Source organism: Monodelphis domestica, chromosome 7, assembly GCF_027887165.1.
Source record: "Monodelphis domestica isolate mMonDom1 chromosome 7, mMonDom1.pri, whole genome shotgun sequence".
Taxonomy (NCBI): domain Eukaryota; kingdom Metazoa; phylum Chordata; class Mammalia; order Didelphimorphia; family Didelphidae; genus Monodelphis; species Monodelphis domestica.
Genome location: NC_077233.1, coordinates 177,634,899 through 177,660,462, shown reverse-complemented (window position 1 = coordinate 177,660,462; position 25,564 = coordinate 177,634,899). Strand labels below are relative to the sequence as shown.

Here is a 25,564-nt window from a genome sequence, read left to right as displayed (position 1 = left end):
TTATTTATTTGTTCAATAGTTTTTTTACTTTCAATTTGATTAATTTCTCCTTTAAATTTTAGGATTTCCAATTTAGTTTTTATCTGGGGATTTTTAATTTGTTTTTCTAATTTTTTTAAGTTGCAAGCCCAATTCATTGATCTCCACATTCAGTGATATAATTTTTTCCGTGAGTACTGCTCTGTGTCCCATTGGTTTCGATTTAATGTTTCCTCATTGTCATTCTCTTCAGTGAAGTCTGTATCTTTTTCTGATTTCTTCTTTAATCCACCTGTTTTGAAGAATTAGATTATTTAATTTCCAATTAACTTTAAATTTGCCTTTCCAAGGACTCTAGTAAATTATCATTTTTACTGCACTATGATCTAAAAAAGTGACATTTATTATTTTTTTTTATTTTGGGGGGGCAATATTTCTATGCCTAGTACATGGTCAATCTTTGTATATGTACCACCTCCTGCTGAGAAGAAGGTATATTCCTGTTTATCCCTATTCAGTTTTTTCCAGATATTGATTAACTCTAATTTTTCTAGTATTTCATTTACTTCCCTTACTTCTTTCTTATTTATTTTTTTGGCTCAATTTATCTAGTTCTGAAAGGGGAAGGTTAAGATTCCCCACTAATATGGTCTTACTATCTATTTCCTACTTGAGCTCCTTCAATTTTTCCTTTAGATATCCAGATACTATACCATTTGGTGCAGAGATGTTTAGTAATGATATTACTTCATTGTTTATAGTACCTTTTAACAAAATGTAATTTCTTCCTTATTTCTTTTAATCAGTTCACTTTCTATTTTGGCTTTGTCTTGGTATCATGATTACTACTCCTGCTTTTTTTACTTTAAATGATGCATAATATATTCTGCTCCAGCCTTTTACCTTGAATTTGTATGTGTCACCCTGCCTCAAATGTGTGTCTTGTAAACAACATATAGTAGGATTCTGTTTTTTAATCTACTCTGCTATCCACTTCTGTTTAATGGGTAAATTCATCCCACTCACATTAACCATTATTATTACTGTGTATTGCCCTCCATCTTATTATCCTCTTTATATCCTGCTCTATTCCCTTTTATTCTATTCCTTCTCAGCATTATTTTGTTTTTGTCACCTCCCCAGTTCCCTTCTTTTACCTTCCTTCTATTACCCCCCCTCTTCCCTTGTCTTGTTCTGCTCCACTGAGTATACTCGTTTTCCCCTCTCTGAGCCAGTTATAAAGAGAGTAAAGTTTAAGCATTGCCTGTCACTACCCTTATCCTCCCCTCTCAGTATTGATTTTTCTCATCTCTTTATGTCATATAATTTACCCTATTCTATGTCTCCCCTTTACTCTCAGTGCAACCCTCTCTTCAGCCCTTGAGTGATTTTTTACATGTCATTCATATGCATACATATCATACATATATATCTTTCCATATCATCATATTTATATATATATCATATCATCATATATAACCATATACATCATATTATCATAATTAGTTTACTTTTCCACCCTCTTTCTGAGTAAATTCCTTCTATCTTCTCTACTACTGACTAATTTTTGAGAATTATAGAAATTCTCTTTCCATATAGACATATAAACATTATTACCTTAATGAGCCCCTTGGATTTTCTCTTTCTTATTTACCTTTCTGGGCTTCTCTTGAGTCTCATATTTGGTCTTCAAACTTTTTGTTTAGGTCTGGCTTATTCCTTAGGAATGCTTGGAAATCTTCTTACCAAATGACCATTTCCCCCCCACCCCCCGAAATAGTTTACTCAGTTTTGCTGGATAGGTGTCTCTGGGTTGTAAACCCAAATCTTTCCCCTTTCTGAATATCATATTCCATGCCTTCCAATACTTTAATGTAGAAGTCACTAGGTCCTGAGTGATCCTGATTGTAGCTCCATGGTATTTGAATGGCTTCTTTCTGGCGGCTTTTAAGTATGTTTTTTTCTTGACTTGGTGGCTCCTGAATTTGGCTATTACATTCCTGGAACTTGTCAATTGAAGATTGCTTTCTGGAGGCAATCTCTGAATTCTTTGAATTTCAATTTTGTTTTCTTGTTTAAGGACCTCTGGGAAGTTTTCTTTGATAATTTCTTGTAATATGATATCTAAGTTTTTTTCTTCAGCATCAGGTAATCCAATAATTCTCAGATGGTCTCTCCTAGACCTGTTTTCTGGGTTAGTTGTTTTTTTCAACAAGATATTTGATGTTTTCCTCTGTTTTTTTCATTCCTTTGATTCTTCTTTATTGTTTCTCAATTTATCATGAAATCATTAGTTTCTAGATTGTCAATTCTGATTTTTAAGACCTGGTTTTCCTCTGTCAGTTTTTGTTTCTCTTTTTTCAATTGGTCCATTTCTTCTTGTATCACTTTCATTTCTCTTCCCCACTTTTCCTCTACCTCTAATTGGTTTTTGAAGTCTTTTTTTGAGTGCTTCCAGAATCTGTGTCTAATCCATATTTTTCTATTGGTCTCTGGGTGTGTTTCCTTTTCTTTTGTCATCCCCTGCTGTGTCTGCACTTTGCTCTTTGTCTCTTTAACAAGTCTTTAGAGTTAGGTGCTTTTTTGGTTGTTTGCTCATTTTCCCTATCTAATTATAAGTAGGCTGCACTGTTTTCTGGGGAGTTGGGGTACCCTCTTAAACTTCAGTTCTTTCTTAATGTTATTTTTGGCTTGTTTTCTGGGTTGTCACTAGTTTACCAGATGGTCTGAGGGCTGAAAACTCTTGAGAGCCCCCTCCCCCTGCTGATACAATTGACCCTTGAGATGCTGATAGCTTAAAGACTTTCCTCAGGCTTGGGTGTAAGCTTTTGACTTTGCTCTGAAATTGATCAGGTCAGGTGCTGATCAGATTCTACCCCCAGGCTTAGGCTCATGCTTTTTCGTCTCAAGGTATTCTTGATTCAATTAGGCATAGCTTTGATTGCCCTATCCTAGAGTTCTACTTTTAGTTTTGGGCAAAAAAGTTTCTGGGGAGGCTTTGCCTAAGAACTGTGAGTTCACCACAAACTGTGGATTATGTCCCCACCCCAAACCCAGACTGGCTTCACTCTGGGCCCAAGCAGATTGGCCCCCTTCAGCCCATATTGCCTTGGGGTGGGACTCTGGACTTCTCCACAGGTTTGCAATTTCAAGAGGTGTTAGTTGCCTTGGACATCTATTTACCCAGAAGGATCTCAGAGTCTGACTTAGCTTGAATTTAAGTTTGGAACCTATAAGAGCAGATGTGTGGGGTGGTGGGGTTGTGGTTTGCTCTTGGCTTGCTCTTCACTCACTGCTATGCCTTCTGCTAGCTCTGCTCCCCTCTCACCTTAGTTCCCCAGATGGTCTCTGCCTACCTTTTGGGTTTTTCTTTTTTTGAAGGTTGTTTCCCGTAGTCTCTGTTGGTTCTTTCACTCCTGTATTCATTTTGTGGCAATATTTTACTCTTCATTTGGGAGGATTTTCCTAGTGAAATTGCATACTGCTGCCCTAGTTACTCCTCTATCTTGGTTTCACCCCTTGAAGTTGGCTCCTCCGTTCATTCTTTAAGCAATCTTACTAGGTTTGAGTCTTTAATAGGAATTAGAAATATCTGTAAGGAATTTTCCTCCTTCCAGGGTCATATCTTATAAATTCACATGAATTGAAGCATCTATCTAATGTGATGAATTCTTCATCACTTCTTCATTTTCTACTTCTTTTATAGAGCTATAGTATTACAGAGTTGTGTGAACCTTAGTCCAAACAAAGAAAAAGTTGTTCTTTCACAGCCACATTGCTAGCTAATTAATATCAGAGTTGGTCTTAAACTCAGATTGAATGTTCTTCTCAATATCCTATCATATTAGTCATGCCATAAAATTAACTGAAACTGGAAATTGTTTCCATTTTTTTATTACTCAAATGCTGTATTTATAATATGGAGATGTGGTATCATTTGAATTAAAAGACCCACTGCTAATGAAAGAGAATGGTAATTTAGTGATGGTTGTTTTTTAAAAGCCTCACTTAAGTTCTTATCTGTCCATACTGTCTAAAATTATGAGCTAATTGTTTAACTCTCTACTTTGTCCATCTAAAAATGACCTCTTCTCTGCCAGGTAAGATCTCAGTTACATTTGTATTATGCTTTAATTTTTTCAAAGTGCTTTTATGATTCATTTTATGTGAGGTTTTTAAAAACAACTTCATAAAGCTGATAGTATGCATATTATTATTTAAACTGATTGGCAAGGAAATTAAAAGGGCCCCCAAAATTAGGTGATTTGGATAAAGACACATGGCTACGTGCTCTTAGGGGAAGAGCTGGGTCAAAAACCCATCTCTTGCAAGCCTGCTATTCTTTTTACTAACCCAAGAATAGTATATTTTGACCCCTTTGTGTATAATAGAATTCCTATAATTAAAATGAACCTTGAATTTGGTTTTAGATCAGGAGAGTCCAACTCCTAATTTGTAAGATGACGATGCAGAAGAAAAATACACTGATCCACATAAAACAAATCTCAACCCATGCATTAATCAGCATTTATTTGTTATAATTATCATATAAAAGAAGTTAGGCCCATATGTCTTATTTAATCTTTATATCTCCTCCACTGCTTATAAATACTTGGCATTAAGGAGGTATTGAATAAATATTTATTTGATTGAATTGAATGAAATAACTCATTTGATGGTTTTCACATGGTAAAAGAAACAAAACTGAACAAAACTTTGGACTCAAGCAAAATCATTCTACTTAAAATGCAAATTAATTGTATTTGGCTACACCAAAATTATATATTATATCTTAAAATATGACTTCTAAGACATGCAGAAATATTATTTTTCAAAATCATTATTTAAAAGTATTCTGGCCACTATGAAGAGGAATTGAAATATAATTATGGTGTTATGCTCTAGGCCTATTAGACGCTTCTTTAAACATTTAGAGATTGTCTACTTATTGCCAAATTCTGTATTAATAACATCTGAGGGGGAAATGCTGTATTAATTTGGAAAACATTGAAAATGAAGAAAGGTGGTATCATTTTTTTTGCCTAGTACTTTCATTAAATGAATAATGCAAATTGGTGATTATTAGTCAGCATGAAGGAAATAACAAAGTAGAGATTCCATTCTAGCATTTGGGCTTTATCTTATTAGGTCTCTAAAGATACTTCCTGTGGCATTCCATTTTTTAGGTGCCCAACAATAAGTGTAAAAACTTTATCTTTGGTTTTTATGACCCTAAATATCATGAAGCACACTGACAATCTCTTAATCATTCTTAAGGCAAATGAATTTTAAATAATAATAATATCTGTCTTATCTGCTTTATAAAGTTCTTTCTAAAAAACTTACATAAAATGAATCATAAAAGCACTTTGAAAAAATTTAAAGCATCATACAAATGTAACTGAGTTCTTTCTGGTATACATAGGGTATTACAACCCTATGGGTACCTCTTTTATGAAAGAGGAGTATAAGGCACATAGAGGCAAAGTACATTAACAAAAGTTATGCAGAGGGGTCCAAAATCCAAAATCTCCTGTTACCCCATCCTTATCATTTCTTGTTAGAAAACAATGGCCATGTAATAAATTAATTAAATCTTCAGAGCACACATCATTCAATTTAGTGAGGCCCTGCTCCTGGGAGAAATACTCCCTAGAAGCTTCTGCTTGTACATGTAAAAAAAGCAGGTTTCAGAGGATAGCTGGGTGGATTGAGAACCAAGCCAAGGGAAAGGAGGTTCTGGGTTCAAATATGGTCTTAGACGCTTCCTAGCTGTGTGATCCTGGGCAAATCACTTAACCCCCATTGCCTAGCCTTTACCACTCTTCTGCCTTGGAACCAATACATGGTATTGATTCCAAGATGGAAGGTAAGAATTAAAAATAAATTAAGACTTTTAAATTTCCTTTGGCTCAGGTCTTGTCAGCAGAAGATATAAAAATTAAGCTAAGTGGATGAAAATGATTATGTTGACTTCATGAATAAATACTTCCAGGATATAGATATCAAAAGAGTTGTATCCACTGGAGGTAAGATTTCTGATAAAAGTAGTCAAAAGGAAACCTTGTTTCCTTTAGAATGACTTTAGAATAACAACTAAAAGAGACCCTGTAATTAGGAGAGCCTGGCCATGAATCTCAGGTATTGGGAGATGATCCGTCAAAGGAAAACATCTTATCTGCAAAACCATGATCACTTGGTCCCTTGTCTATGCTTCTGTGTTTTCCCTAAGCATGTTAGACACAAATACCCTTCCCATCTTTTTCTACTCTAAATGAGTAAAGTAGATAAGAACGTGAATTCCCTTTTTCCATATACTAATTCAACTTCTACTTTGGAATAAACCTATTTCCTTAGGACAAGATGATCTCTTGAGTCTTCCCAATGATTTGGGGGATATATCTATAGAATGCCAAAATACACAAATGGAAAGGGGAAAATTCACTTACAAAGTTCAGTCTCCATGTCACCCAACATTCCAGTGGTTGCAAATATCCAGATATATAGTATCATGAAAAGCAAAACTTCTGGATGATGACCTGAGTTTTTCACTTTCCATTGGGTTGCTTTGTTACCATATAGATACAAGCCACAGGAGTCCCAGCATCCAGTTTTCTGGTACCTCTCCAGAATTCTGTCAAATTCCTTACTGTTATATTTGAATTGCCAACAAAATGTCAATAGCCTAGCTCATCAACAAAAGGTATATTTGTATTATTATTACAAAAATGATTAGTAATGACAGTAGGATATTAAATCTAAACCATTTCCTGGACATTCACAAACATTTTGTTCTTATAAGTTGAATATGGTTGCACAGCTCCCTTGTGAAAAAATCATTAATTAGCTATGCATGACTATCTCCAACAAAGATTACTTTTCTTTTAAGTTAGCAAATTTTAATTTTATAGCAGGTGTGTTATTCTGAGATTTTATAAACTACTCATGTGAGAATAAGCCATACAAGTTTACTTTTATGCTTTTCTGTTCAATATAGTGATAAGATACTATGGATACACATACGAAAAAGATGCAATTATCCTCCACTGAGTTAAGATACTTTTAAGCCAAATGAACGTGGTATAAATGTGTAATTTTGTATTTATAGCCATAGGACCTTGTTTTAGTTGCTTTATGAACATAGTAAGCATTTTTTTTGTTTGTTTTTACAACTCATAAACTGACCTAGCCCTGGGGAGGGTGGGGGAAGTGAGAATCTCATTAAAACTCAGTTTCCTGATCTATAAAATGGTGTGACCAGGGCTTAAAATTATGATTACAGTACCAAGGTAGATTAAATAATAATATCGGATGTATTATTTATTTATATCTCATGAAAATCCAATTTACTAAAAGAAGGGATTAGAGTGTCATTTTGGTCTAAACTAACTTGGGTCACATAGTTTTGATATATTGATTAAAGTCTCCTGAATCTCAAGTAATTAGACATCTATTGTGGGTAAAATGCAATGAGTTAGGGTTAAGATCTCAATGCCCAATGGCTATTGTCTAAAAATTCAAATCTGTAAAGCTTTAAAAGCCTCTTGACTTTTCTAACAGTCTTCTGAATGGCAATCTAGAACTTCCAGAGAGCCTGACCTCAGAAACCTGCTTCCTGGTAATTCCTGGTCTAATTCTATTTTGCTTCACTGAATTACACATATCTTCCCTTGATAAAAGTCAATTATTATTGCAATTCCTCCTAGAATGTAATAGCACAGATGCACAATGTCTCCTGATAACCATCAGATCACACCATTCCACTTGATCTTAGAGGCAATTAAATAGAATTTCACCACCATTCCCACAGGATTTGGCAATAGCTGAGTCATGAATTGCAGGACCAAGCCAACTCTGGGAAAGAAAAAGGTGTGCTTTTTTGGGTCCCTTTCCCTACACTCCTGCCCCCAAAGGGGAGGATGTAAAGACAAATATTATTTTGGTAAAAAATGAATAAAACAATTTTAATTCATTCCAATTTTGACAAGGCTCTATTTGAATTGATGCTCAATTTTTTCCCTCTCTCTTTTTTTTTTTGGCAAACACTTTATAAAATGAAGTCTTGACTTCAGTATATGTGTCATTAGGGAGGGACAAAAAAACACCACCATGATTTTTGTGTATAAAAATAGTCTGGGGCCCAATTTCAAGGGTTAAGCAGGATCCAACCTCCTTAATAACCAGATGTTTGCAATCATAAAAAATACATCTTTAGCTGTAACCATTTCTCTGTTCTACAGCATTCAGTCTCAAAGAGAATTTACATAACAACATGTGACATATAAAATGCTTAAAGCCACCAACCATGACAGGACAAATTACGCTCATTTTTCAATACTCGGTGCAAGGTGCTCCACTTCAGGCACTCGGATGGGCTGCATGCTGGGTTGGTTCCAGTGGGGAGACAAGACCAGCATGCACTGCACTCACAAACAGCTCAGTGCCTTAGGGGTGAGGACTAGGGGAGACACTGCCACGCTTACCCTCCGTAGGCTGGGATGGGAGGGGGGGGAGCCGCCGCTCGGAAGGTGTTGTAGACGGTACGGCCACGGCCTCTGAGGTGGGCTCCTCTGTAAGCAGCAGCTGCAGTTGCAGCTGGATAAGGGAAACCAGGCACTAAGGGAAACAGAAGAGAAAGGAGGAGAGAGATGGATGGATTAGACATAGGAGGCAAAGCCCAAATCGCTCCTTGCTCCTTACATACATGTGGACACACAGAAGGAGAATACAAGAAATCTACCATCATCCTAGGATCTATGGACTCAGTTTTCTCATTTATAAAGGCTTTAGACTGGATAATATTTAAAAGTCCTTTCTAGAGCTGATGTTCTAGAAGGCAATCATCATCATCATAAGTACCTTAAAGTAATAAAAGTTAATAACATTTAATTTAATAATATTTCTTTTAATAATTCAATAAATTTGATTTATAAATTTAACAATAGAATACATTTAATGATTTATAAATTTAATAAGTTTTATAATTCAATAATTTATAAATTCAATAAATTTGGTAATTTAATAGATACATTTGATAAATTTAATAATTTATAAGTTTGATAATTCTAGTTATTTATAAACTTTTTAAAGTTTAATAAAAATTTTAAAATAATAAAAATAAACAAATTACAACTGACACTATAAGTTCCAAGGCAAAAGACTGATAAGAGCTAGGCAACAGGGTTAAGTGACTTGTCTAGGACTACACAGTTTTGAACCTAGGATCTTCCATCTCAAGTCCTGTCTCTCTATCCACAGAGCCACTTACCTGTTCCTGCAGCTAACATTTATATATTATACTGTATGCCAGGTACTGTGCTACGCACTTTACAATCACTTCATTTGATCCTCACAACAACCCTGTGAGGTAGGTATTATTACTAGCATCTCTGTTTTACAGATGAGGAAAGTGAGACAAATAAAAGTTGTGATTTGCCCAGAGCCATGTAGCTATCAAGTATCTGAGGCTGGATTTGAACTTTGGTCTTCCTGAATCCAGGGCTGGCACTCTATCCACTATTCCCCCTAAATATACAAGGAGGATACAGTGAAGGCTACAGAAAAAAAGATGAGGTTTGATTTCAGAGAAGTGCTCAAAGCGTAACTCCAAGGAATGGAATGTGGGAATTTTTCCTTCCTAGAAACAGTGAGCCAAACTAGGTGACTTGGTTCAAAAGTAAGCTATTTGGAAATATACTTTCCTACCAGAACTGAATTATGGACCAAGCAGAGGAGTGGCTGGTGTCGTGGACAATATGCTATTTCTTCTTTTGGAGAAAGATTCTCTTCGTCCCCATCCCCTATTCTTTTTGGAGTTCTGAGGACTTCAGGATAGTTAAGGCAAGTGGAATGAAGCAAACCCAGCAGATTTAGGCTTTCTACTTTAGTTTAGTTTAGAAAACTTTAAAAGGTAAGAAAAGAGCAAACCTGCAGGCTTTATTTCCCTCCCAGGTTTCTATACCATATGCTGTCTGTAACACCTGGATTTCCTGGCTGGAGTTTCAACAAATGTGCTTTAAATAGTATAGAGGTGTGAATCTTAAGGTAGAAAATGAGTAGACCAAACTCTCCTAAATGAGAAGGCAGGGATGAGATGAGAAGCTTGCTTCCAGATTCCGGAGTAAGATGGGAGCAGGGGGAAGGAGGGTGAGCGCTTTTGACTCAGGATGTGTCTCTCCACACTTTAAATATTAAGTTTTTATAGAAATACATTGAATGTTGAAATAAAGAAAATGAAAAATTTGCAATCTGCTGAAGCAGCTGGCTGCCCGTGAGAGAGAATACTGTAATTATGCTGACCCATCCATTATCACCTGGCTACAGTACCTTCCAAGCTTTACAAGATCCCTCTCAGCGACAAGCAGCTTTTACAGTAATTCTGTTAGGATTTAGATGTTGAGATACAACATGAAACAGAGCCACAACAATATAGCAAGAGGAGAACATTCTGTTAAAAGTGCAAAGCCAGTATTCAATTTTATACCTCTTTGTTACAAGAAAGAAAATGCCTTTTAGATGCTGTATAAGGTATTTACAGGTCTTAATACATGGCTTTTGGGCTTCCAGTAGGCGGCATTAAAAAAATTCCTATTTTATTAAAACAATGCAAACATGTCTACAAATCAATTTTAGGATTTAAATTTCATATTCCTGAGGAGGCCACGTCTCCACTGTGAAAAGAGAGGATTGAGAAACCATCTTTCGATCTGGGGAAGTGTGGACCATCCATGTGGAGACTCTGAACACCAAAGTAGATTCTTCACTTAAACAGCTGTTTCACTTTGATCACCTTGAGTAGGGGGGCTGAGGAGGATACAGCACCAGGCCTGGAGTCAGGAAAATCTGAATTCAACCTCAAACATTTACTGGTTGGGTCACCCTGGGAAAGTCACTTTACCCAGTATTTCTCTGTTTTTTTCAGCTGCAAAATGAGCTGGAGAAAGAAATGGCAAACCATTCCAGTACCATTGCCAAGAAAACTCCAAATGGGGTCATGAAGAGTTAGACACGACAAAAACAACCAAACACCACCACCTTGAACAGGCAGAAATATACTTTGAAATCCATTTCTTATGTAAATGCTGAAAAAAGCTATTATATGAACTCGTCCAGAGGTGATGCTAACTGGCAGGGGCAGGAAGCATTAAGAGAAAATTAGCACTGGTAGATCCCATTTGGCATGCACAAGAAATTGATTTCAAAGGAAATTTTTGCCAGTTCAAGATAATAAAAGTGAAATGGATACCTGAATGAAGACTAAACTTTGTAGTTTGATGGCAAGGACCATCTCTTAATACCCTGTGAGCTTTCTAAAATACTAAATATAGTGTCAGGTACAAGGTGACTATTCAAAAAATATCTGCTGATGAACAACAGATAAATGACTTAACTGTATTACAGGCAGAGTTCCCAGGGTGATAATTTTCATTATTATATTATAGCCATAGTTCCCAAGGTGATAATTTCCATTTTTATATATGCTGCATTTGCCCAGAAACTGCAAACAAACTTGGAAAATATATTTTCTCTATGAGAAAACAAACAGCATGGACCCTAAAGATAATAATTTGGGAATTCTTATGGCTTTTAATTTAGTTAAATACTATTATAATGGAATGATGTTGGTATCTGAGTATTTTTTTTTTTACATTGTAGAGCAGTCCACAGACTTGATAGGAAATCCACAAGAAGAGGCATTTCATGTCTTTTTCTGTCATCATATAAAAGGATAGCTCCTTTTGGAGATACAAAAATGCATCACTCCATAACATGATAAATGATAAATATATGGGAAAAGAATGACCCGAGAATACTTCAACTTAGCAATACTTACAAAACACTTGCTAAATATAAGACCATATGCTGGGCATGATTAGGAATGAGGAAGAAATGCAGAAATGGAAGGAACAATCATTTTTTGACCTATGTATGTTGAATTTTTGCCTTGCTACCCACTGTCTTCTCTACACTGTTTTAAGAATAGAGAAATATATCAATGTGATTATTGGCTATTGTTTAGAGCAACCACTGTGCTAGAGTGGTCATATCATCCTTCTTTCTTCCAATGTGCTTTTATAGACAAAAGTTGCACATGACGTATATTTGAAACAATTTATCTACATAATTTGTACAATACAGAATGAGAGAGAAATAGCTCTCTCTGAACCATATAGATCGTGTCTCAATTTCATTTGATTTTGTGAACAAAGAAAATAGCAAGCTTCTTTGAAAGCACAGCTAAGGTGTGAGCCCCTTCTGATTCCTCCCTTGGCTACTCCTATCCCCTCAGTACTTTGTATATTTTGTATTTACTTCTATGTGCGCAAGTTGTTTCCTTCCAATAGAATGTATGTTCCTAAAGCACAGAGACTGTTTTGCTTTTCTCTTTAGGCTCACAACCCAACACACAGCAGATTCTTAGTAAATACTTATTAATGAATGAATGAATGGCACTGCCAGTTGCCAGATCATTAAAAACCTTTTCAATATAATTTAAAAGGAAATACAAACAACAAGGCTATATGCTAATTTACAAAATATAGCCTGTTGGCATAAAAAAAGAGTCAGAGATAAAAATCATAATTGTCCAATGTTGGCTTCTTCATTAACTCACAAAACTTAGAAATATCTTTCCTGTGTCATTCCCTTAGAAAGATATTTCTAGAGTTGCACATTTGAGTTTGATTTTGACTATTTTAACCTTAGTTAATAAACATTAAAATAAATCATTAATAAGGAACAATTGAACATGTACAGGTTAGCTTGCTTATACTGAAAAATCATTTAGTGTCTGACTGGGATAAGGAAAAATATAAAATGAACCCTGAGCTTTATTATACTAAAAATTTAAACCTTATTTGGCATGAATCAAAGTGAAAAATCTGGTATCACCGCAGTGAAAATTAGATCTAGTACATAAGCTCAAAATGGGTTTCTTGAGATCACAGCTTAAGAATCTTTGGAATACATGCTGACTGTACATCTTGTTGACAGATAAATATCCCTACCTGAAGCTCTCCTGCCCAGCCAGCTGCATTCTCACAAAGTAAATATTTCTATATGTTAACAAAACTAAAATTCTTTTAAATAAAGAGTGCTACATTGCGAGACAATAAAAAGAAAGAGTTACGATACAACCAGGCATGTGAATGAATGATGCAGCAAAACAACATGGGTATATTAGACAAAAGAGTTAACCAATATAATCACCAGAAGCTCTCATCCCACACCTTATTTCCTCCATCCTTCAAACTCTTGCTTCCTCCTCACCAAAGATAAGATTTACTGTGATTTGTGTCGTATTGCCTCTAAATTATATTTATTTTTACAACTGGCTACTGTGATTTCTAGATTTTAAAACACAGTAGTTACCTTCCAACACAAAAGGAATGATATATTCTCACAAACCTGGAGATCCCAAGAGAAGAAACACAAAACCAGTGGAAAATACTTGAGGGTTATAAACTGCATATTAAAGTTTTAGAGCTCTGGGATAGATGGAAGAGGAGCAGATGCAAAAACCAACAGGGGGGAAGATTCTGCATCAAAGCTATAAAAATATACAACCGCTTTAATGGGCAATTATTCTTTTGCATTTGTGCTCTGGTTTGAATTTGCATGAGACTGCCATATGCCCGGAGAAAGGTGTGCCATCAAAATGGATGAATGAATCTATCTTCTTCCCACTCTTCATCTCCCTTCACTCCATAACGCCAACTCTCCAAACCATGTGAATGTTTTAAGATGGAGAGATTTTAATGCTAATTCGAGTTTGAATTAGTCTGTGGATAATTTATTGTAGGAAATTTTCATTTGCAAAATTCTAGGAAGCTAAAGCTATATCAACATTACAGCCATAGTTCAGCAGGATTCCCCTTGGGGGAACTCCCATCACAAGTGCTGGCCAATAAATTAGGAAGTGGCATAAGAGGTAGCGTGCTGAGGTGAGATAAATAGAATCCTGTATTTCAGGGGGTGAGCAATTTCAGAAGCAGAATAGTGTATGACACAATAAAAAGAAAATTTCAAATAATTTGATTTTTTCTCATTTTAAAATTTTCATATTCAAATAAATTTTAAAGATGTACATACCTGTGTATGCGAATATGGCTATGGACACACACACATAATTTGCTCTGAATCATGTAATAATGTGCATTAACCCAATCAGCACTAGGACACTAAGTCAATATTCTTAAATAATAGCTGGTTGAGCTATTCATTGAGTCAGTATATTTTTGTCCTTGTGATGTCAAACCAAAAAGGTCAAGGTTTTCAAACCATTTTTTTGGATCATTACAGTATTTTCATTTGTAATTTATCAGAGAATCCAATGGTGACTAAAAATACCTACAAAATGGCCCTCTTAATTTACAAAAATCTTTTTACACAGTTAAGAAGCTGCTGGTAGTTCTTACATTTGCAGTATATTTTTCCATAAGGCACATATTTGGGCTACACTATCCTCACCACAATAAAAATATGTGTAGATATTAAATTCTGTTGTTTAGAAATGAATAAATCTACATTTTGGACAAACACTTTCATATAGGATGTTCTCATTTGAAATGCATTGAAAAGGGAAAAAAACAAAAATTTCTAATTAATGTACAAGTCTAATCACCATTCTCCACATGGAAGAGTAATTTTTCACTGTTCATTTGCTCAGTTTAATCTCAAAACTGACATAACAGAAATGCAATGGCCTATAAATCTGCTCTCATTTGTTTCTTTAATATTCATATTCCATTGAACTACAGCTGCTTGTTGCTACAGTCTATTACAACATGCAAAAGTGTCGATAAAAATATTATGAAAGGCAAGATGTGTTTCTTCATGACTGCGTGTGCCATTTATTTGCAGAAAGACAATAAATGACTCGTGGATTGTCCCTCAGCCTGCTGCTTGGTGGGCGATTAGTGATTAATTACCTTGCAGCAAATTGACATGGCACGAGGAAATTGACACAACCCTGATTAATTAACTTTTTATGGGAGATAGTTACTTACAAAACATTTCGCACCATAATTGAATCCTTTTACATAACGTCATGGTACAAAAGTTTTAGTCAAATCCAAATTAGCCAGAAGTTTCTATGTTGTTATATATTTAGGAAAACAATATTGGCAAGGAAGGGATTGTGCAGGCATGCATTTGTGCCTAATTGCACATTTTTCACATTGCTAGATGTCTGAGGCATCCAAGTTCTACTGAGAAGAAATGAAGTTTTGTATCTAGAAGTGAAATACTCAGCTATGCACGATCATAAGAGAGTTGAAGTGATTTACTGGGAGAAGATGGTTGCTCATCTTTTACTCTATCCTCTACCTCCGAGTCAAGGCAGGCTTGCTTTGTACTTCAACTTAGAACACAGCAGCCAAGTGATTTATTTATGATTGTGGCTAGTCTCCACAGACAGAGGATATTTAATAACACATTGATTAATGAGGATCCTATGTATGAAAGATTATTTTTTGTTGGCTTAAGTGAGATGGGCTTTCCTGAGAACTTAAAGCATGTGTCACACATCTTTGTGAAATTCAAGTAAACTTCTTCAGAGGCAAAGGGTATCAGGGAATCCTCATTTCAAAGTAAATGATGACAAATGCTGACGTAACCAGGACCCAAATTTATTGCCTGCTTCCCTCAAATTAATAGTCTTGGCTTGCCTTCAGGAGGCACAATTAGGCTAGTTAGTATAGTAAATAAAATTAACAATGAAAGCAACAGAGATCTTAACCGAGTCAGCAATGATCTAGGAATTTTCTCTAAGTCTCTAAATTTACCCTTGCTTCTTAGTTCCTAGATAAAAATTTAATTTTTCAGGCAAAACAAAACAAAAAACTAAGTGTTGATAACAATTCATTAGGGCCTAAGAAATTTGTATAAAAACTCCACAGAATAAAGTCAATAAAGACAATAAAGAATAAAGACAAAAAAATTAGAATTTAGGCTATAAAAGTCTTTTTTTTTAGTATTAACATTTTATATAAACTTTTAAGTTACCTAAAGATTTGAATGGCTAATTTGAGGGAGGTGCCAAGTTTTTCTTGATGTACTTGCTTGTATTTATAAAATAAGCCCATAGTGAAAAATGTTTGCAAAGAGTACTGGACCTGTGTTCAAATTCTATAACTTTTCCCTACCTCAGTTTCTTCATCTGTAAAATAAGGGGGTTGATGGCTTCTAAGATCTCTTACTCTAAAAGCTACAAATCCATTGTGAACCTTCTCTATACTCTGAAGCTATGCTTCTATTTTTCTTATAAATTGGAAAGTAGGATAACATAAAATCTGAAATGAGCTAATCTGAAGCTAAAATCCTGCTTACTTTATAATTCCACTGAAAGCATTTTTGCCCATTTTTATGAAATCTAAGTGTGTGAGTAAACACAACCTTAGATTATGACAAGACCTTCTGCTTAGTGCTTCAACTCAGCACCTAAATCATAGAACTCCTGTGGTAGGATTTCCAGGGAGCAGCCATGCATGCCTGGGAGCTGTCATTCACTTGCATACATGTGGTCATGAAACAGAAATATAGCTCTCTGCATCAAAGACAGTAGGATGTAGTAGAGAAATGAGGCAGATAAAAGAGGAAAGGAAGAATGAAGTGTTTTGGCGAGTTCCTAAAAGACACCATAACCTTTTCCCCATTGTTCTCCTCTAATATTCAACCTGGAAACAGGATTAAAACAAAATGAAACTCAACTACATTACAGGTAACACTATGTACCCCAATTTCATTTGTTTGTTTGCCTGAAAATTTATTAATGGAATATATTTAATCAAGACTTTAGAAAGTTGCTAGGCTAGGTCAACATTATCCCCAACATGACAAGACATTAAAATTCCCCACAAATTGATGGTAATGCCTTATGCCATTATTTAAAAAAACACTAATAATGCCATAGTATTTTACCCCCAGTGTATCATTTCAACAATGGGACAGTTCTATTAAAGCCAATGGCAAATAATACAAGTGTAGGAGCAACATTAGGCTTTGTTGAAAAGCAAGACTGCCTTATAACTATTACTCTATTTTTATTATACCAATAATAAATACCAAGGGATATTTAGAGTCAATATATCTTAATTTACCTATTGGCACAATTCGTGTTAGTACATGAAAATCTTGCCAATAGATATATCTAGAATTTGCTTTAAAGCAAATAACAACCTTATCATTTTTTCCCATAGCTATACAGGCTAGCTTCTATTCATGATAAGATATAGTTTAGAGAACATGTAACTTTTCTTCAATTATTTTAAACAGTAGATACTGCATTATAGCATTATACTGAGACTTACTATACACTTAAAATTAGTAAGAATTAAGGAATTATTCAGTAAGTTTTACCAATCAATATAAACCTTATGAGATCATTCACATTTTTCTTTCCTCTTGTCAGAATTTGGAGACCAAGGATTAGAAGGTTGATCTGAATTATCTAGATATTTGATTTTCCACTTTGACTTTAACTCAAACTATAAAATAGCTGCATTAGTAGAAAAAAGCTGTTAGTAATATACATTTTTTTAGCCATTTGGAGACACACACTACATTCACCATTTCCTAGAGAATTTGGAATAGAGAACTTGGTTCATAGGTTCTGAAATGCACAACAGTTTATTGACTAGGAAACATCCTCTTTTTTAGATTGTTAGATCTGAAAATGCCTAATTTTAATCTAAAAGTGATGGGGGGGGGAGGGACACAAAAAGAAATGGAGATTTGTCAGCACTTCATGTCATATGACATGAAAACTTTATAACATCATTTCTTTTGGACAATATGGGAGTGGAGAGGAGGAATAGAACCAAAAAATGAAAGGATTAATTTCCTTTGAATCACTAACTTAAATCTTCTAAAGGCTGATATTTTCCATTTAATTTCCATCTTGTATATTTTTTTAGAAACGTACTACTCAGAATTTTGCTATTTTTATATTGTTCCTGCATACCACCAAAATTATTTTTCCCCAGAAAAATGAATTAATTCAAAAGACATATTCAGGATGTCTTATTTCCTGAATGTGACATAATAAGGTTTTGCAGTGTGGAAGTGATATTTGTGATCTGCCTACTCAAATATATTGACAATTCCCTGCGGGCAGGATTTTTGTAACATTTCATTCAGCAAAGGGAGCATGAATCTCAATTGTGGAGTGTTTAACTTGGCAGAGCCACAGAAGGCATTTCCAAGTTACTTTCTGTTGTCTGCAAGAGCAATAAAAGACAGACAAAATAGCACCAAGCTAAAAATGCAAAGCTGAGATATATTTTAATTTAGATGAAATGATTTGTCATAACCTATTAGTTGACAAAACATGAACCCGTTTCAATTTAGTTTTCTGACAGTTTAACACAAAAAACCAAATAACTTATACAAATAATTATTTTATTTAATGCATATACAAAATACAGGTCCAACTGTTAAATCATTCATGATCTAATAGTTGCCTGGAACAAACAGCTACTGTCTCCCAAGGTAGGAAATAGCACAAGTGAGATAAATTATCTACATGATCCCAACCTGAATTCCAATTGAATTACAAGGTGTCTAGAGCTTCCTAACAGAAGATGATGTGAGGGGGCTGGTTGATCAAGGAGTTTGTAAATTGGGTAAATACTTCATTTATTCAGTGTAGTTTTCTACTGAAGTCCTGCTCTAATGCCCCAATGGGATTCAGAGATAAACCCAGTTCCCATAAGGACCTTTCCATGGAGTAGCATAGGCAGTAACTACAAAATAGGAACAGCTTTAGGTATGTAGGTGTCACTTAAGGGCCATCCAGTTAGTCTAGAGAGATTAATGAATAGACATTTCATCACAAGGGGATGACTTTTTCTTTTTTCTTTTTTTTTTTTGGCCACTGCATGGAATGAATGGCTCATCAGTGTTGCTACAGTTTGCTTTGGCAGCTCTATGTTTGAATGATGCCATCAAATTTTGTAAGTTAGTTATCAGAGCTCAAAAACCACCCATCATCTTTGTGGCTAGGACCAACATCAGAGCTGACATACAGGTTGCCATTCTAAAAGCTATCTGATGGAGGTGGTCAGATGTGAAAGCACATTTGTGGGCTATGTTAGCTATTGACCACTTATTCATGAACTAGTGGTACGAGCTATCAAGTCTCATGTGGAACCTCAGAATGTGTACCTTCACTGATGATGACAAAGAATCTATGCTTTTGAAAGAAAAGACTGGTGGAGGAGGCAACTCAAGAGTCCAAGCCAATGGGCATCTCTGGGTGATTATTAGATTTCTGCAGGTAAAATTCTTTTAAGTAAACTGGCCTCATTTCGTGAAAAAAAAAATGCGTGCCAGTCCAGTTTCCCTGCAAGGCACCTATTAGTATAAATATAAGCATATTCAGGGCTTCAGCCTCAAGATTCTTACCATATGCTACCAACATTGTATATTGCCATATTGCCCACACATCAATCCAAGTTTACAGCCTCAGATTAAGAGTTGACTTGTTCTCCTCTTTAAAATCCACATCACTTCTGAGAAACAAGTCAAGTACAACCAAGTGGTAAAAATTCATAGCAATGGATCTTCTTAATATGCTTTTCAAACTGATTAAAGACTTTCCTATTGCCAAGTAAGGGCCAGTAGAGGATGAAAAATGACAGATACTTAAATTTTAAAGCAATAGCAAGCCGTTGGTTGATCCACTTAAGGAAACGTGAGCATTAAAAATACTTTCTGTCAACAGTATCACAGGACCAAGGGTTTCCAGGGAATTTCCGAGAACAACTGCCTCACCGCCTTTCAAAAACATCTCATCTTTGCCTTGTTGTTTTCTGGTTGCTCATGAGCTAGAATCCCAGGGCAACATAGTTTATTGTTTTAATATCTGTCTGACACAAAGCAAAAGGATTCTCTGGTGACTCCTTATCTGTCATATGTATTTCTGTAAAAGAAATATCAAGACAAATAAGATGTTTGAGGGCAGACCATGGGATAGTACTTCTGCTACTGGATGTCTTTTAAAGGAACAAAACCAGAACGTGAAAATATAAATGACACCATCTATATTGAGATTAATAACTTGAGCAGAAAGAGAATGGGGTATCAATCATTTAACATATGATTTCTCATACTCAGACCATGTCTCTGACACAGCTATAAGATTCACCTAGCCTTTTTTAAATCTCTGAAAATGGAGACTTGGAAATCATTAAGTCTTAGCAAAACAGAATGGCATTAGATAAGACAAAAATACATTTGAAAAGTGAAAATATACAAATAAGCCTATCTAGGTGATATTCAGGGGATAGTGAACTAAAATTTTTTCAATGCCATTTAAATTGTTTTTTAAAGAAAATTTAAAACAGGGACACAATAGGACATGGAAGGTAGGATGCTAAAGGTTAATAAAAATGATTATAAATGAGTATTTTTTAGATTCATAAACCTATCGTGATTTCTAATAAAAATGATCCAGTAAAGGTAAGAGATTTCAATTTGTTTACCAATTTTTTTCTCCTGTTATTCATGTGGAAAAAGGCTTTGAATGAAATGACACTAACATGCATTTGTGGTAAGGAGCATCTGCACACATGAAACAATAACTACCACTGTAACAACAAATGCCTAATCACTATGCCTTGGCCCTGTGCCAAGCTGAAGGGAGGTGCCCATTCGAGTGTGACATATTTCAATGTTAAGTCTGATCTTTTTCTATTAAGCACCTGGAGAGGGAAGTTAAATAGGGTAAGCAAATTAGCATGATACTATGAAATGGGAAGAATGTTGGAGAATCATTATTTACTGGTAAGATCATAAATCAACTTAAAAAAACAAACCCTTTAGTTTCATTGAGTGGAAAGCCTTAGAGTATTTTTGGAGATAGTATCCCAAGTCAAAGGTTCTTTTGTGATGAAGAATGACTGAAAAATGTGATGTTTGTTTTAAAAGCAAACAAAAACAAAAAAAAATCAAAAAAGACACTTAGAACAAGAAGGTAACTGGTTCATGACCACTGAAATTTGCATTTGACATGATTCCAAGATAAACATGTGAATAACTCCAAGAATGTACCAGAAAAAAAATGCAGCTAAAATGTGATAGAATCCACTTAAGAATGTAAAGAAGTCCATTAGCACAAAGCGTAGACATAGTCCTAGAAACAATACTCATCAATAAGTCTTTACTGTACATCTTACTGTTGAAAAATATGAGAATTGCTTTAAATTGACATGATTGTGAGAGCAATTTGACCATGCAAGGATTATCTGCATTAAGATTTTTTCTCATTTCCCTTTTCTTTTCCCCACCAAAGGGGCAAAAAACCCCGATTATGGGTACTAGTTCAAAATCACCCTGAAGAAAATGACAATGGCTGATTTTAAAGAGTTAGACATGATTTTCTTTATTCTAAATATACCAGGGACCTGTGATTTCACCATTCTTGTAGATTACAATGTCTACTGGAATAGCCTCCTATTTGGACACCTTGCCTGAAGTCTCTCTCCACTCTAATCTATTTTCCACTCAGTTTTCAAAATGATCTTTCCAAAATACAGATCTGACCATGACATAAACACTTCACCCCAGTCCTTGATCAATAAACTCTAAAGGTTTTCTCTAGTGTCTAGTATCAAATACAAAGTCCTCTTTTTGTCTATCAATGACCTTCATAACCTGCCCCAGTTCCACCTTTCCCAGTCTTCTCATACCTCACACTCCCCACTTCCAATACCACACATATACTCTATGATATAGTGATTTTGGATTCCTTGATGTTCCAAGAACAAGACATTCCATCTCCCAACTCCAAGCATTTTCATCAGCTGTCCTTCATCTCTAGAAAGTTCTCTGTCTTCACTTCTTCCTTGTTATTCAGTTGTATCCAATTCTTTGTGACCTTGTGCGCCATATTGTCCATGGGCTTTTCTTGGTAGAGTTATAGGAGTGGTTTGCCTATTTTCTTCTCAAGTGAATTAAGAAAAATAAAGGTTAAGTGACTTGCCCAGAGCCATATAGCTAGTAAATGTCTGAGCTCAGAATTGAATTTAGTTTCTTTTGATTCTAGACTCAGTGTTCTATGCACTTAATCATCTAGCTGACCCTCATTTCTTCCCCAACTTCCTTCAAGTTCCAGGTAAATATCTCACCTTCTATAAAGTTTTCTGATTCTCCTGAATTTAGATGCTTTCCTTCTGTTTATTATTTCCAAGATCTATTATATATAGCTTGTGGGACCTATTTGTCTATTCTCTCCTGCTGTAGACTGAATTCCTTAAAACAGGGACTGTTTTTTGCCTTTCTTTGTATCCCAAGGGCTTAGAATAGTGCCTGGTAAAAAGTAGGCACCTAATACGTGTTTACTGAGTGTTTATAACCCCCTAATGACTTAGAAGATTGTCTCCATGATTTTCTATGGCAAAAAAATATTTGTCTCCTGGTGGCTCACCCTCTTGATTTTGGCTTGGCCAAAATACTGATGACAGGGAAAAAATCAGTCACTGGGTTCATAGTCAAAACCTTTCTGGCTTGATGGAATGCATTATATTCGTGCTCTGCTTAAATAATATTATATACTACAGGGTCATATCCACATCATTATGGGACATAAGAATAATAGTTCAAATATGAGGATTTAAAAATAGAAAACCTGCTAAACTAAGCCAGATCCATGCCCATCTAGTTCAGCATTTTGATCCTGAGAGAAGCAGCACAGAATCTGCTATAGAAAGGTATGGCTCATTAACCCAAATGGCTAGAGAAAATATATAATAAATGTCAACATTCAAGTGTCCCTTTTGGTGGACTTTTTCTCTAAGTAATCACCTCAACCTGTATTTGGTGCTACTAAGTTGGTGAATGCAGTTTCCTTGCTGATATATATTCTGAGCAAAGCCAGTTGGATTGTGGACGATAAGCAACAGAGTTATGAGGAAATAATTGGTGTTTGTCTGCTAAGGCTTCAGGAAAATGCTGAAAATAGTGCCAGATGAATTGATGCAAGGTGGAGGAATTGGGAGTGAACAGCCCAACAGAAGAGCTTTAAGAGGAAAATCAGAATACAGGAAACACAAAGAAAATAGGGAAAACAATGGTGAGGGGGAGGGAAAGGAAAGCAGGATTTGCTTTCTTGTAACTAGACAGCTTTGATCAGAGTAAGAATGCTATTCCCAAATGTATCTTTTCTTTCATCAATCTGTGTATTCCTTCTAATGATGAAGATTAACCAGCAATCCCTGTTTGTCCTTCTTGTCTGATGTTTCTAAATGTCTTCCTCTATGTACAACACAGAATATCACTCTAAAAGCTAAAGGTCTTCCTCACTTTAAAAAAAATCTTTTTCTGCCTTAAAATTTATACTAAGTATTGGTTCCAAGACAGAAGAGCAGCAAGAGCCAGGCAACTGGGATTCATTTGCCCAGGGTCACACAGCTAGGAAGTATCTGAGGCTACATTTGAACCCAGGACTTCCCATGTCCAGGCCTGGCTCTTTATCCACTGAGACACCTAGCTGCCTCCCTCACTTTCTTCTGAGACATCCTGAAGATACTAAGGTTAGCTTATGCAATACAGATCAGCAATCCCTTTCTTATAATTTCAACTAGTCCATCTTTTCTTGCTCCTGTTTCCTTGACAAAACCCCAAGAAGTGTTGAACAAATGTTCTATGTGCTACACAAGGCTCATGATACTCTCAAGTTTGGTCTGAACCAGATTAAAATCTAATTGGGAAATATTTAACCAAACAAATACAAATCCAATAAGATATTGATAATATGACATTTTAAAACTAAGTCAATATGCAGCTCACAGGCATCCTTATGGGTGGATTAGTGCCCCTCATCTCTATTTGCCTTTGACACTGCTACTTTAAACCACTTCTCCTATATTATTTCTTGTTTATAATGTACTTTACCATGTTTACAACAATCGTATTCCTCCCCAGTTACCTGTTGGGAGATCTACAACTTTGGTTCATTATAGTCTATGGTATTTCATGACTCATCATCATATAACAGCAAAAGAATATTAGTATAAAAAAGTGGACCTTTGTTTCAAGGAGAAACTTTGAGTTAAAAAGACTTTCCACAGTGGGAAAATTCTGCATTTTTCCAAAGAGAATACACAGGCATCTCTCTCCCCCTCATATCCAATTCTGGGTACAACTCACTATTTGCAGTGTTTGTCTAGTATCAATACCTATCGATAGATCTAGACAGATACATACAAACATATATATGTACATGCAATATCTACTCATACAAAATACACACACACATAGATGAGCCTCTACAGTTTGGCAATTTAAGTACATTCCACAGTCTAGACATTAGAAATATTTTATGCATTTAGTGTTCCTATTTAATTCCTATTTCCTGCATCTCATTTGGGAGGCTCTGTAATGCTCTGGGATTTGATGCTATCAGCCCAATGTCATCCACAAACAAGAGCCACTGGAAGGCCTCATCATCTATAGGGAATACCTTCTGACTTCAGATTCTGGGCTCAATCTCTTCTATGACAATGGTAAACACTTTTGGAGGGCATAAATCTCCTAACTGTATGCCTAAGTTAATGTTAATCATCAGGAAGATAACCTCTATTAAGTAATTTAAAGAATCCTATATGATTTTATGATATTTATGGTCAAATCCATCCTGGAAAAGCCTTTAAAGGCAGTCATTTGCTCTGCCAAATAAAATTATTTTCTTAATACTCAAAGAGTAAGCAAAGTGCTATCTTACTGTTTTTTACAATATGAAGGAAATTGCATAATAGAAAAGATAAGTTTTATTATGGAATATTTATCTATAAAAGTTTGGCTTTTAAAGAGGATAAATTCAATTCAAAGCTTGAAGGTTATAGGTCTCAAATATAGAAAGGAAAAGGATCAGCTTCCCTAGGGAATTAGAAGATTAAAATTTTTGAATTGGAAGTAGGGCAAGGGTAATAAGAAAATTCTTGGCCTAAAGAAAGAATTTTAATACTAGAAAGGGAATCAACAACAAAAAAATTGAGTGTTACCTGGAAATGACTGTTTAGTTCTCTAAATTTTTATTAAGGTAAAAACCATTTTTTAGATAAATTACAGGTAGTTTTTATTCTCTAATTTCCTTACACTATAAGAAATATATTTATTTTAATTACATGGATGACCCAAGGTGGAGAGTAAAAGGGAAGCTCTTAAGAAGGAAAATAATTTTTTAAATGGTTTAAACCTTGAGGCACCATTTTTGAAGAAAGAGTTCTCCCTTTTTATTCTATTGGATGTGGTAATGGAAAATTAATGCATGCAAACTCTTTATGTTGGGGGATTGTGTCCCCATATTTCACAGTTCTTTAGGCATTTTCATCAATATAGATCTGCATTTAGATCTGGAAGGGATCTCATTTTACCCAAACTCTCAATTAATAGTTGAGGAAAACACCATTAATAGTTTTAGTTTAGTGGGTTTATGTAACTCACCGCTTAGGGTTAGCAAATAAATGTCTGAGGAAGAATTTGTCTTCCTGTCTTCATGTCCAGGATCCTATCTACAACATCATGTTATCCACTTATGGTCTATGGTGCATTCAGAAAACCTCAAGTATGATGTTAGATTAAAATG

The 25,564-nt window shown here is 35.2% G+C and overlaps 1 protein-coding gene across 47 annotated transcripts in view; it reads right to left on the bottom strand.

The window, feature by feature from the left end:
• The window catches only part of RBFOX1 (RNA binding fox-1 homolog 1), a 2,817,840-nt gene that overhangs the window by 58,163 nt on the left and 2,734,113 nt on the right, over positions 1 to 25,564 (bottom strand). For all 47 annotated transcript variants that reach the window (XM_056804034.1, XM_056804033.1, XM_056804032.1 and 44 more), the window contains one exon: positions 8,463 to 8,595. In XM_056804034.1, coding sequence (XP_056660012.1) covers positions 8,463 to 8,595 — 133 coding nt within the window. The remainder of the gene's footprint in view (positions 1 to 8,462; positions 8,596 to 25,564) is intronic.